Here is a 13,870-nt window from a genome sequence, read left to right as displayed (position 1 = left end):
CTGTGATGGACACATTGACAGAACAAGAGCTAATGCAATAAAGAAGTAATAGCTCTTGTTCTGTCAATGTCCCTTACAGAAATCTGTAGTGTCATGAGTTTTATATCGTTCGTTGAATAAAGAAAAATTTTTGCCTACCATGAACCATTAACAATATATTTATGTAGATTTTGATGCATAAAATTGATTGCATTTATGCATACTTTGAGGGATGTTGATGCTTAAAAGGTCCAGAGCTTCAGGGTGCTGCCTCGAACCCCGTTGAGGGGCTTACACCGCCCCCCAAACCCCCAAGTGTTCATAACTAGTCGCCTAACATTTGCCACCCCAACTTGCAACTAGGGAATACAGGCCTGTTGGCAGCCAAATGACAAATTTAACGTATTCTTACAGGAATACTTGCTACAATATATGAAGCAAATATAATCAAAACATTCTAAGTTTGTATGTCGAGGTTTGACGGTAAGTTAAAAATTTGAATAACGACAAGTTTTGTACTGAAAACTCGAAACAGCTTTAAAATGAATGATCCAGAAAATTCTTTGAGAAATTGGTAGATCATTCCTAAAAGAAGCAAAATTAATTTAGTTGAAATACAAATTTGCTATTAATAAAATCCATTGTAATTCTCTGATTGGTCTACTATTACTCTTGGTCTTTGGGTAACAGTCACTGCCTATCAGATACATATATACAGGATGATCCATTACGCCCGTGGGCATTACATGGATGAGATATTTCTTTATAGGATTTATACTGTCAAAAATATCCTCTTTGAGCGAGTTTTTGTTAACACTCAAATGCTTTTTAACAACTTTGATTTATGCTTTGGCAATCTTTATAGCAAAAATGGAGGCACTTAAGCCCAATTTCTACACTAGAAAAAATTCCTCAACAGGTACTTGTATTGAGAAAACTTCACATAGATAAATAATAACGTATTTATGCGTCAATCAATGCGTACCAACCTTTAGGTCTGCTACATTGCTAATAGCTCAGCGCTAATTTGAAGTAGCACGGCGAGGAGCTTATAGGCTATCTATAAATTAAATTAGCATTAACTTACCACTGAGACTTTGGTTTAAAACCTTTTTAGAAACCGTTCGCATGCTTCTCTTTGGGCCATTGAGCTTACTCTTTAAAAGTGTTGCATTTTTCTTCGCTAATGCTTTATCCTTTTTTGCTTGTAGCAGTTGTTGTTTTTCTGCATCTTTTTGGAGGGCTAGCTTTTTTCTCTTCTTCTGATGAGAAGAAAGCTTTTTAGAAGAGTTGGTAGGTTCAATCAAAGCTTTTGGAACTACTGGATCTTGTTGCCTTTTTGCTTTTCTCCCAGGACCACGTTTAGGTTTTTCTGTGTCTAATTTTCTTCCCATTTTGTTACTATAAATAATAAAAAAGGATAAAGCGCGTACACGATTTGACAGGATTTACATGCGTTTCCGGTTTGCGATCCTTCAATACGCATGCGCCTGTAGTCCGACCTTATACTGACCTTCACTTTGACTCAACCTTGCTCTGGTATTGTTTGCAAAATGAAGTAGTGCTAAAGTATTTATACCTTTTGTTTTTATTTTGTATTGAGTACCGCTAAAATTATGGCCAACTGATTGCTACAAATTATTTACAGTTTTTACATCTTTGTTTGCAACTAGCTGTAGTTATGAGTCAAACACATCCAATATCAATAGTGAATCCGAGCTTTACCTGACACCAATGATATACAGCCCCCCTGGGGGGCTGTATATCATTGCTGACACAGTGCCATTAAGGCTAAAGCAACGGTGCAACTGGAGAGCTATTCCTGCTCACTAGATATATTTCGAAATAATATGTGAAGCCAGTATAGTTCGTTAAAAGTTTTATTAAAATTTTAATAGGTAGCAAAATGAAAATCAACTAATAATAGTATTTCAAACCGTAAACCATAGTCACAAAACCAGAAACAGATTCAAATTACTTAGTGCCATAAACCACAACAAACTCAACAGTAACCTGCTAAATTCATTAAATAATCTCTGCACTCATTTAAGAACTCTTCCTCTGCAATCTTTTAAAACAAAACTCAAACTACACCTACTTTCCTCTGACCAATAATACCATTCATCATATAGCCTTACCTATTTTAACCATTTCATATTACACTTTGTTTTCATGACTAGAAAACTTGTCATATATTTGTATACTATTTTCACTGAGCTATTATTTGTCCACTTTTTGTACTCATACTCATATCAATATCATATCAATCCTCAAGCTTGTGTTCTACATATTTTATGCATTCAGTTCTAATATTATTATATTAGTTAGACTATTCACTAGTTTTTTAGTTAGACTATAGTTTCTTTGCGATCCTTTTTATTTTTTTTTTGTTGTACACCGCTTTTTAGTTAGTTTACTTGCCGTGGTACCTTGTGGAAAACATATTGTAAAATATGACTATTGATTACCACAATAAAGATTGCTCATATATATATCTTTCCCAAATAACGTCCTAGTGTATATAGTCATACATTGATGTGGATTTACTGTCTACACTGTTAATCAATGATGTTCTGAGGGCTAGAGGGTTTAGTTATCATTACCATGACCTATAACTTTGGAAGATGTCAAAATTCTTGCAATAGGTGAATTTAATTCATTGCAGTTTGCCTTTTATGTTATTCCACGGTTGAAGCACGTAAATTATTTCACGAAATGTTTGTTTCACGAGTGTTGTAGAAAGTACTCCATGAATCATTAATTTCAGCTTTTATGCTCATGTGAAGAACTTGCCGGTACTGACATATTTTCATCTTTAAATTGACAGCACACTGCTTGTGTACTTGCATTATAGGTGTATTTTTCTAGGACTTGACAATGTTTCATTAACATTTAAAGTTGGATGTGGCCAACAGATCCTAGTATTAAAGAGGAGAGAACTAGGTTTGCACCATGTCATTATTTACTAACCTGGTGAGTTGTGTTGTCTTATGAATAGCATAAGTTTGGTAGATACTAAGGAACACCTTAGAGTTTTTTGTATATGGGGTGCTATTTTCCATGCTCGTTACCAAAATTGTATTAAGGTTGAGAAGTACATAAAATTGACGCTTTGCTCATCATATTGATGGTGATTCTTGTATCTACATGAATACCATTTTGTTTAACACAACATTTATTTTCATGATGTGTGAACAATTTAAATAAACTTTGAAAATCTTTGCTAATGTTTTGTAGATTTTTAGTTTGCCCTCTGATTAGATCTGAGACGCTTGAAAACAAGGTTGGGCTGTATTTGTCAGCATTTATAATTATATAATTAGCCTGAGAGATTGTTGGCCAGTATAGTGACGACTCTGACTTACTTACAATGTTATATCTATATTAATAACAAATCACTCTTTGTCATTCTGTCTGTCTGTTAGTCTGCACACAAAACACAACGCGATTTTAATTTTTTCACCAATTTTGTCCAAGTTTCGCACTAATGTACTCCACGCTTTTTGCCAGGGCATTAACACTATTGTGATTCAAAACTCTGTCTGCTTCATGAGAATCAGCCTCTTGAACACCATTCTGATTAGAAACTCAAGACTGTGCCGTCACATGTACCAAGGACAATTCCTTCAATAAACACGGTCTCAGATTGAAAAAGATTCAAATCATATTACAAGCGTTATAGCAAAAATATTAAGAACTCAAGATTTTACTTGTGTCTAACACCCCAGTAAGCTTCTCAGTTGCAAGACTGATACTAGTACTAGCGTCTTTCAATGCCTCTTATTCTGTCTCCCATCTGCCTGAGACCTTGCAAGGCATGCTCAGTTGTGCTCACTAAGTTGGCACTCTCTTAGTTTTTTCCAAATTATCAAAATTAGAAATACTAAAAAATATCAATGGAATTGAACCACTATCAAATTATAAGCATGCTATGAGAGCTATTGTAAACAAATGATTAACCTTTTTAATAATAAAGCTATTATTATTATAAAGGTTTAACATCACTTTTGCTTGTTTTCTTTTCAAATAACGTTGCATTGTGGTAATTAAAATTTGTTTCTTCAGCTCTACATTACAAATGAGATCGACCTGAATTTGAAGCGAGTCATATGCAAAATATAGAGCTAATTTTACCATGACCCTTGTGCACTAAACACACTTGAGCGATTCACTAGCAAACGATATAATGGGCACGCTTACAAGCTGCCAATAAAATTCCGTATCATTAGTTCCATCTGAGTTATTAATAAATTTAGGTGAGTCAATATGGCGCCGTCTAGGCGACAACGTAAGCAACTTCCGCATTTGTCATTAAACCTGTCTCACTTTCACGGATTGGACACTGCCTACACTACAAGAATACATAAGAAAAAATGATAATTGTATTTTTAACTGTAATATTTTTTCGATTTTTATACATTTTATTTTGTAGTGGTTTGTTATATCTGATATATTAAATATTTACCGTTCTCAAGATGGTCAACCTGCGCAACGATTGACTCCAAATGTTGGTTTTGAACTCGGATTTTTTGTAATTTTTGTTTGTTATGGTGCACATGACTGGGAGTGCTATTATTAAATTTATGAACAATTCAGTGCTCGTTCTGAAGATGTTTCAATATTAACAAAATAGCAAATTGTCGCTGCTGTACGTTGGTGAACATTGATAAGAAATGATTACCCGCCATAAAATTGCATTCTAGTAACAACCAACCAATCGAAATGCATCTCGCTAGCGATAAAGTTGTGTAGAGAAAGTCTAGCATTATCGCTTTGCATGAGCACGCTGAGTGAGTTCTAATGCAGATTAGCGCCACGCAGCCCGATATCGCTCTAAATATCGCCTAGTGTGTTTTCACCTTTAGAGTAACCTCGGCAATGTCATTGTGAAAATGTCAATATTTATCCTTCCCAAAGTTAGTACATGTTGGGTTGTAGGGTTGTGGGCATATTCCTTATCTATTTCTACTTTTTACTATTAATACCTGTTTACTACAGTGTATTATTGTTTTATTTAATTCCCAGACAATTGTGCAGCGTAGTTTAGAGCTAGGCATGTGTAGATAAAACTTGGAGTGTCCACCTTTTTCTGTTTTAATTGACAAAGTTAAATTTCTTCAGGTATGTGCACTCATCGGGGCCTACGCAGGCGTCTACCTTGACCAAAATTATAACGTAAGTTTGTTATTTATTAGCTGAACACATCATCGGCCTCAAATACATAAAACTGTTGCTAAAGCCAATAAAATAGGCTACTTTGTTTGTGTTTTTGTTGCTGTCATTACCAGCATTAACCAACATGTTGTTGTTTGTCTTCGGAGTTGAAGCTTGTGGATCTTTGATTGATCAAAAAATATAATTCTATTATACAGAATTATAATTCCATTTTGTTCATCTTCATTCATAGTCTTCGTCTCTTCGAACAAGAATGTGCACGTTTCATGAAAACGAATGAAATGTGTGAATTATGAATTCTCGTAATGTCTAACAAATTGTAAGCTAGTTACAAGGATGTCGTAACCTTCACCTTCATTCTCATTGCCAATTTATTTGTTGACACTATGTAGTTGAGTGTAGCTAGTCTTAAAACTTACCAACATTACTTTTCAAGAGCTTTATTTTTGGAAATAAAAACGTCAACTCTAGTTAATCTATCTGGTTTTGAAGTACTTTTCGCTACATTTTTTGCTTCAGTAAAACGGCATGAAGCCAATTTAACTTCTCTTGGCCAGCTATATAATGGCTCTACAGGTACAGAAATCCAAGCTAATGTACTTTTGAAAATCCAAGGTTATACACCTTGGAAAACCCAAGGTAAAACACTTTGGAAATTCCAAGGTAATACACTTTGGAAATTCCAAGATAATGCACTCCGGAAAATCCTGCTACAGGCATGCTGTTCTTCTGTTTATCGCATGTATAGTTGTGTAAATGAATCTGAAAGCTTAAAAGTATGTTCATTCCCTTTCTGATATACAGGTGCCAAAGGTGACTGACCCGCAGAGAATGTGGGAGAAGGCTAAGGACTATCTAGAAAAAAACAAAAAGGATTAACCAGAGTGTCAGTTACTGGCAACATTCCATTTACTTTTTAAGGATGCTCTTTTCAAAGCCAACCCATTTTGGCGCTAAGCTTTAAATGCATATTTCTTGTATGGTTCCTGTGGGAAAACTGCTTGTAAATTATGTGGTGGTCAATATCATTGCCATTGATCTCGGAATGTTGTTTATTTATTTCTACCATTTGTAAAGACAGATGAATAAAAATATGATGTAAAGCGATCGTCTATAAATGATGGCAATTGGTTCACTCTGCTCTTGGGGAAATTAGATTATTCATTGATTGGTATGAATGGCATTGACACTTTGCCATCATAATCTAGCCGGGGTTTAATTTGTAGGTTGTTATTTGATCATTAAGTCACATTGTGTGATAGCATTACTTTACTGAATACATTGCATGTTCAATGAATGAGCTGCTTGTAAAGTTATCAAGATGATAAGCGGAAGAAGGTAACTCCCTTAAAATGATCATTGAAATAGTTTCAATGATAAGTTATTTAGTGATGTCCTTTTTTATAATTATGATGTTAAAGTTTTTATGTTTTCATCCAGATATTTTATAATAGGAAAACAGTTTTAAAAATTTGAATGCTCTAAATCCTAACAAAGTGCATTCTAGCTTTAAACATCTATTGACCAGCATAAGCTCCGTGAACTAATTCAAATAACTTCCGTGGGCTAGAAAAAGTAAATATATTGGTTGGTCTTGTACTGGTAAAAGGTGTGTGTGTGCGTGATTTGTGTCTAGTGTGGTATGCGTATGTTTTATTTCATCAATTAGTAGAAATATTACATAAAGCAAAAATTAAAATATATTTACAATATTGAATGAAAAAAATAAATGAAAGCGTAATCCCTACATATCAAGGTATTATGAAACCCACATGCGTAGTAGCACTGCATCTAGTCGATGCACTGGGCCCACAGAAGTTGGCATATTTTGGCTTGTAAATTGAAATATTTTGTCGTAATTCCAATAATAGTTCTGTCTTGATTATTCTAGGCTTGATAAGTGGCTCTTAACATTTTTGAAGCTATTAAATGCCAAAATTTGTTGTAAGTCTATTGGAAGACTTCCATTGTGATGGTACTCTGTATTCGATTGTTTTTATTTAAGTATACCTCAACAGCACTGTTTATGTGTTGCTAAGAGAAAAAATTGATAGATTGAATGTATTGCTGTGGTGTGTGACTGGTTGTAAGGTTATTATCTACAAGTATGCTATACATTTATCCCCACACCACAACTTGCTTTTAAGAGTAGAGTGGTTGTCACATTGGAGAGCTTCCGGCCTTTAAGCTCAGCAGCTGATGAAAATCCTTTTGATATACAGTCATGTACAAAAGTACAAGACCGTTTACAATAACCTAGAATTTCTGAAATATATATAACTAGTTGAAATTTAAAACTAAAAAACTTAGTATCTATTTAATTGTCAAAATCTTTCTTTCTGTTTTTATTATGTACTAGTCTCTAAAAACAATAAATTGTCTGGTATGATGTTAAGCATTATTAAATGTGAAGTTGTTTTCTACTAAATGCTATTTAGAGAATTGCGCGCTTAAGCTGTCAAAAATAATTGAGTCTATATTGTTAAGGAAGAGAAAATGTCAAACACTTGAGAAAATATTGAATAATTTAACACATTGACTTGAAACAAAGATTAACCCCTTATTAACTATCGCTAATACTTTATTAATACAGAGCAGATCTCATCGAGCGAGAGTTGAAGTAAATTGTACTAGACAAGGATAAACGACTCCCAGTTCAAGAACGAGTTCACGCAAACTCGATGAGTCGATGAACAGGCTTGTGGGTGAACCAATAAACAGATTCGAGGGCGAGCCGATAAACAGACTCGTGGGTGAGACGATAAACAGACTCGAGGGCGAGCCGATAAACAGACTCGAGGGCGAGCCGATAAACCGACTCATGGGTGAGCCGATAAACAGACTCGTGGGTGAGCCGATAAACAAACTCGAGAGCGAGCCGATAAACAGACTCGTGGGTGAGCCGATAAACCGACTCGAGGGCGAGCCGACAAACAGACTCGTGGGTGAGCCGATAAACAGACTCGATGGTGAGCCGATAAACAGACTCGATGGTGAGCCGATAAACACGCAATACGAATATTAATAATTTTTTGAGTATTTATATAGTAACATGCAAATCTTAAAGCAGTATGGTAATAAATGGTTAACATAAAAATTTGCTAGTATAATATTATACCACAACGAACATGTATTAAGCGAGTGCATTATGATTGACTGCTCAGATTTGAATAAATGGCCAAAAATTCAGATAACTCTATTACGCACACTAGCAGTCTATAAACACGGCTACTGACTGATAGTAACTTCATTAGATCCCCTCTCCCATCTCAGCTCTCCTCGCGGCCACCATTCCATCTAAAAAGCTTTGTTCTGTGGTGACAATGCTGGGAATTCCGTGTCATAATTACCACCAACCTTTTTTATTACCGAGTATTACATAGGTACAAGGAATAAATTTCAACTCACAAACAGTACAATAACGTTACAAAAAAGTGTACATTTTAAGATTGAACTGATATATCACTTTATTTTATTTGAGTTGATTATATTCGGCTCATAGAGTCCTACAGCTCAAGTAGGTGAAAATAGTGAAAATTACTGGGTCTCTTATACTCTTGCACACGACTCTTATGGGAGACAACAACCAAATGCAAGGATTTGTCTCTGGACCCAACAGGGTAAGTCTAAAAATTATAACACTAGTTTACTCATAAATTCTGTACCTACAGCTCATCACCTTGAAAGTAAGTGAATGTTGTCAACTTTTTGTATTCAGAGTCATTTGTTACTTAGCAAATAGTGTGCCATTTGGATTTAATTGTGTCTAAAATGCAATAACTTTATTGATTCATTCTTTGATTGTGGATTGGTTAGGTGCTAAAACACCTAATCTTAATGCTAACAGCTGCTCTAAAATCTTTACTGCTACTCTGGAGATATGGTGCGGCTGGTTGCCAACACATCTGTTTAAAAGAGTATCCAAATTGGTGATGTAAGTGGAATTTTTTATTATTCTGAAGCCTAACTATATCTAATTGGGTGTAAATACTCTGCCAAATTTAGTTAGTGAAGTGTGTTTAAAATACAGTCAGCCAGGTAGAGATGAACCTGCACGAAATTTTAATAGATGCTATCAGAAAGTATCAGTATTTTTTTATCATTTGCGATTGTTTTTGGTATTTGAGGTGACCCGACTGCCAGGGTGTTTCAAGGCTAAAATTGACAAAACTTGGTCTTAGTTAAGACGCTCAAAAGAAAAAGACTCGCACAGACTTCCGCAAAAATCACTTCAGCAGTTGCGCATATTGTATATAAGTAATACATACACGGTCTCATCAGTATCAGATACTTCTGTGTTAACGCAACATTTAGAAGGAAAAATAGGACACTTTCTAACTAACCTAACCTATTTTTAAATTATTTGAAACATTTACAAAAATGGATCTGAAGCTATATTTGAAACTCTATTTGAACCATCATTAATATGGTTGTTTTGGTAATTACTTGGCAGATAGTTTAGAACATCAGTTGATACTCTACATGTGTATACTCAACACAAGATATGTGAGTGAATACTAACTGGATGTTGATATTAAACACTTTTCTATGTTATTGTGTATTAAACTTGAATATCTTACATAGCCGTTATTTTAATATTTTAGCTTATTGCTGTGGAAGTCAGCGCTGACTAGCCACTTGCAAGTGGGCTCTGCATAAAAGTTGTTTTACACCGAATGAGTAATAGCTCTCATGCACAACTGTAACTGTTACAAGCAATGTGACTGGTTGATCAGTATGGCTTTTATTGTTCAAGCTCTATAAGCATGAAAAGACAAACTATCTTTTCAATGTCTTTTCATCAAATTACTTGATCAGACTGTTATGCAAATATAAAGGTTGTAAGAGTTGAATTTTTGTGGTTTTCTAATTAGTTTTTTATGGCAGGGTTGCAATAAAAAGGCTTATTTGTAGAGCTTGCATTGGCTTTTGTCAATTAAATGCACAACTGTTGAAAGAGCACATTTTACTGCACACAGTGCTTCATAAATCTGAAGTTTTAAAATATTAACAAAAGTTCATAAATTTTCTTCTATTAGTACCTCAAGTACAATTCAATGCAATCGAGTGAAATGCTGAAATCAGTTTTTGAACAATAAATACTTGAACAGTTTCACTCGTAAATGCAAAAATGTAAATTATATGCAGTATATGTGAACCCAGCTGTGCAGAGGTTAAACTGTTGATCAAAGGTTAAAGGTTAACACTGTTGTTTCTTCCCAGTGTATTTCTTTACATTCTTGTTCTCTAGGGTTCACTTCGTGCTCTCACTAGGATTCCTTTTCTGGATGCAGTTTCTTCTCACTCCTTTTGCTTTTATAGTCTGTTCAGTTATAGGATTTGAACTCTTGACATCCAAACCACAAATCTACCAACAAGCACATGTAACCACAAGGCTAAGCCAATCTTACTATACGCATTGCTTTTACCATATATGGCAGTATTAATGCTAAATTAGCTTTTTTCTCTTTCTTTCTCTCACTCTCTCTCTCTTTCTCTCTCACTCTCTCTCTCACTTTCTCACTCTCTTACTTTCTCTCTCTCTCACTTTCTCTCTCTCACTTTCTCTCTCTCACTTTCTCTCTCTCACTTTCTCTCTCTCCCTCTCTCCCTCTCTCTCCCTCCCTCTCCCTCCCATCCTTCGCTCTCTCATCCTTCGCTCTCTCCTTCTCTCTCTTGCCAGCACAATAGTGAAGCAAAAATCTTTTCAGTGAATGAAATACATGCAAGAAGCTAGCATTACTCGTTGTATTGCTAATTGCTCATTGCATTGCTAATTGCTCAATGCATTGCTAATTGCTCATTGTATTGCTAATTGCTCATTGCATTGCTAATTGCTCATTGTATTGCTAATTGTTCATTGCATTGCTAATTGCTCATCGTATTGCCAATTGCTCATTGCATTGCTAATTCCTCATCGTATTGCCAATTGCTCATTGCATTGTAAACTGCTTGTAAAATAGCTAATTGCTTATCGTAATATGGAAATCATTTTGCTTGCCGCATCCATGCCTGACTACTTGGAGAGGCCTGAATCACTCGACCATGGAAGTTTTTTGTCTTTAGTTATTGATTACAAATGTTTGTTTACTCATTCTTTACCTAACAGTATTTATTACAGTTAATTGAGAATATGCGCGACACTCAGTCGCAGATTATTACCCGTCTATGAAGTCGAGCATAAGTTCAAACAGAATACACCACCACTTTAGCACCTGCACCAATCAATCACCTTGTTACATTTTGGAATACTTGTGAAGTTAGTTATTACACCTGACAATCTCCTATTTCTTCAGTTAAGGTACTAATTATCATATTTTAACTAGTAAACTAACTTGACTGCCTAGCGACTAGTTAAAATATTATAATAACGAGACAAATTATAAAAATAAGCAATAAAACAGCTGAACACTTTTTAAAAAGTTCAACATTGAAGTTTAAATCTTAATTGAATTTCAAATATTTTTATTTAGCTCTCTTCATCATCCTTTTTTATGTATGATAAGATCAGAAACTTGACATCCTAAAGATAGTTTGTTGTCATTTTATATTGATTAATTCAAAATTACTCCCATGGGGTATCGCATGTAAGATCTTAATGTTTGTGTGGATAGCCCGAGATCGGATGTTTGAGTCCGCACAACAACGGGAAGTATTGTCCAACCCTGAAGCTTGATTGCTTAACAAAGAAACACATTCAGCTGCTACAACTACTGATATGAAACAGCTGAACCGTAGCACACGCTTTGTTAATACTAGTTGATTAATCATCCGCGCGCTCAGTCGTAGATTTCCACCCACCTTAATGCTTACTCATATCTGCTTAATATGGTACCTTGTCATGCTTTCTCTTCTAGAACACTCCGTGGGTTGTTTCCCTATAACACATATCTTACAGCTTACAGCATAGTACTTACTATATCACTGGTTATGTAGACGGTTGACAAGACCCACACTGCTTCTATAAATGACCTTGAGTAATGACTCGAAGGTCAAGCCGAAACTCTGGTTATCGCTTCTCGGCCTATTGGCTAAGATCAAAGTGTAGTATCTGTTCTAATCAGTTTAATATCTGATTCGTGGCACATTGTGTCACTACGATATTAATCTGATTTTTGGAACTAGACGAAGCGCAGAAGCTTGCTTCGGCTTTGTCACGGGTTGTCCTGGTATTGCAGTACCTCCAGGTACGGCCCACCTCCCTTTCTGGGGAGAAAACTCAATAAATAAAAATCTTCAATGGTCTCTTTTGAATTCCAGAAATTGGCTGGTTTCTAAATGCTTACAACTGTCATTCCTTCACAATTTTAATCTATTGATTAAAAATTTTAATCTATTGATCAAAATGGTATTGGTTTAAGCCTGTGGTTTCTGACCTGAATTTGATCAACCCTAGGGGCTCAATGAGTCAGTCTCAGGGATTCGGTGGTGGTTTCTCAAAGGCAACAGCAAAGGTCACACTGATTTGCAAGGTCGTGTCTTTATGAGAAGATATGTAATTTGTTGTGAGTCCATATATTGTATCGGTTTTGTTCTTTGAACATAGTGATCTTAATACCCAGTTTCGTTTGTGCACCTGTAAAATATATACTTATGTCTTGAATGTGAAAACAATCATTTGTACTTTTCAATAGAGAAGTGTTCTGTGAAAATGCATAAAAAAACTGGTAGAATTATATATATATACAGTGGTTCATAACATTGCTATATATATATATATATATATATATATATATATATATATATATATATATATATATATATATATATATATATATATATATATATATATAAACATGTATATATATATATATATACATATATATATATATATACATATATATATATACATATATATATATACATATATATATAGATATATATCCAACAATGTTAAAAACCACTGTTAAATCTAAGATCTATCCTTCAATGAGTTTTTTGAAAAAGAAGGGTGCTATTGTAATGTGAGGTCTACCGTTATACAATGTATATGGCCTACCAAGGTGAGGGGTGAGATCTACCACATTCATCTAGAAACAGATTTAACGTGGTCAAATGTATGAACAGACCAGCAGCATTCTGGCAGCGAAGTCAACAAAAGATTTACGTAGTTGAAACTGGTAATGAGAATAGAGTTCAATGATCTACGTGTATTTGGGTCATTCTTAGAAAGTGTATGAAAAGTCAATGACTATAATAAATGTATGGAAAAATGTTTATTTTTATCTTTTTTAATCTAAATGAAAATTCAATTATTTTTAAGAGTCAAAATTCTAAAATCCTAATTCTAAAATATTTATGTACAAATTAAATGTTTATTGCTTATAAAAATGTATAAAATGTGTTTTATGAGGGAAGAATAATTTAGCAGTAAACTTCACGCTATCGTAGAATCGAAAAATCTGTGATTTACAAGGAATGCGTTTATCTTAGTTGTTAAGGTCTCTATAACTATATCATGCCAATTTTTTAATATTCTTGTTAATAGTTGTCTAACCTGATTATTATAACTTAAGCAAAGTTGAAATAAATACCAAGTGAAGTCTTACTTTTAACATAACCAAACTCTGAAGTTGGTATGTGTTGAAAATAAATGCAACATTTCATTTAATAGTCAATACGTGATAGATTAAATATGGTTCACAGCTTGTTCTTTTGGTATATCTGGATAATAGAGAGTTATCCTGATCATAATAATACATGCAAGTAATTAGTA

At 34.4% G+C, this 13,870-nt stretch overlaps 1 protein-coding gene, 1 long non-coding RNA gene and 1 other non-coding gene across 4 annotated transcripts in view; 2 read left to right on the top strand and 1 right to left on the bottom strand.

The window, feature by feature from the left end:
• The window catches only part of LOC137396179 (28S rRNA (cytosine-C(5))-methyltransferase-like), a 39,726-nt gene extending 38,289 nt beyond the window's left edge, over nucleotides 1-1,437 (bottom strand). Inside the window, exon 1 of the mRNA XM_068082332.1 lies at nucleotides 1,067-1,437. Coding sequence (XP_067938433.1) covers nucleotides 1,067-1,373 — 307 coding nt within the window. The 5' untranslated portion in view covers nucleotides 1,374-1,437. The remainder of the gene's footprint in view (nucleotides 1-1,066) is intronic.
• A 57-nt stretch (nucleotides 1,438-1,494) lies between these two features.
• On the top strand, nucleotides 1,495-6,261 carry LOC137396896 (uncharacterized). Of its 2 annotated transcripts, none has more exons than XR_010978647.1 (4): nucleotides 1,495-1,518; nucleotides 2,848-2,952; nucleotides 5,101-5,154; nucleotides 5,959-6,261. It is a non-coding gene; the product is annotated as an uncharacterized lncRNA (long non-coding RNA). The 2 variants fall into 2 exon arrangements; XR_010978648.1 differs by lacking the exon at nucleotides 1,495-1,518 and adding an exon at nucleotides 1,521-1,548.
• Nucleotides 6,262-12,165: 5,904 nt separating this feature from the next.
• On the top strand, nucleotides 12,166-12,357 carry LOC137397833 (U2 spliceosomal RNA). Its single transcript, XR_010978881.1, has one exon. It is a non-coding gene; the product is annotated as a U2 spliceosomal RNA (small nuclear RNA).
• Nucleotides 12,358-13,870: the final 1,513 nt, after the last annotated feature.

This window comes from Watersipora subatra, chromosome 5, assembly GCF_963576615.1.
Source record: "Watersipora subatra chromosome 5, tzWatSuba1.1, whole genome shotgun sequence".
NCBI classification, from domain to species: domain Eukaryota; kingdom Metazoa; phylum Bryozoa; class Gymnolaemata; order Cheilostomatida; family Watersiporidae; genus Watersipora; species Watersipora subatra.
This window is presented reverse-complemented; position numbering and strand designations above follow the sequence as displayed.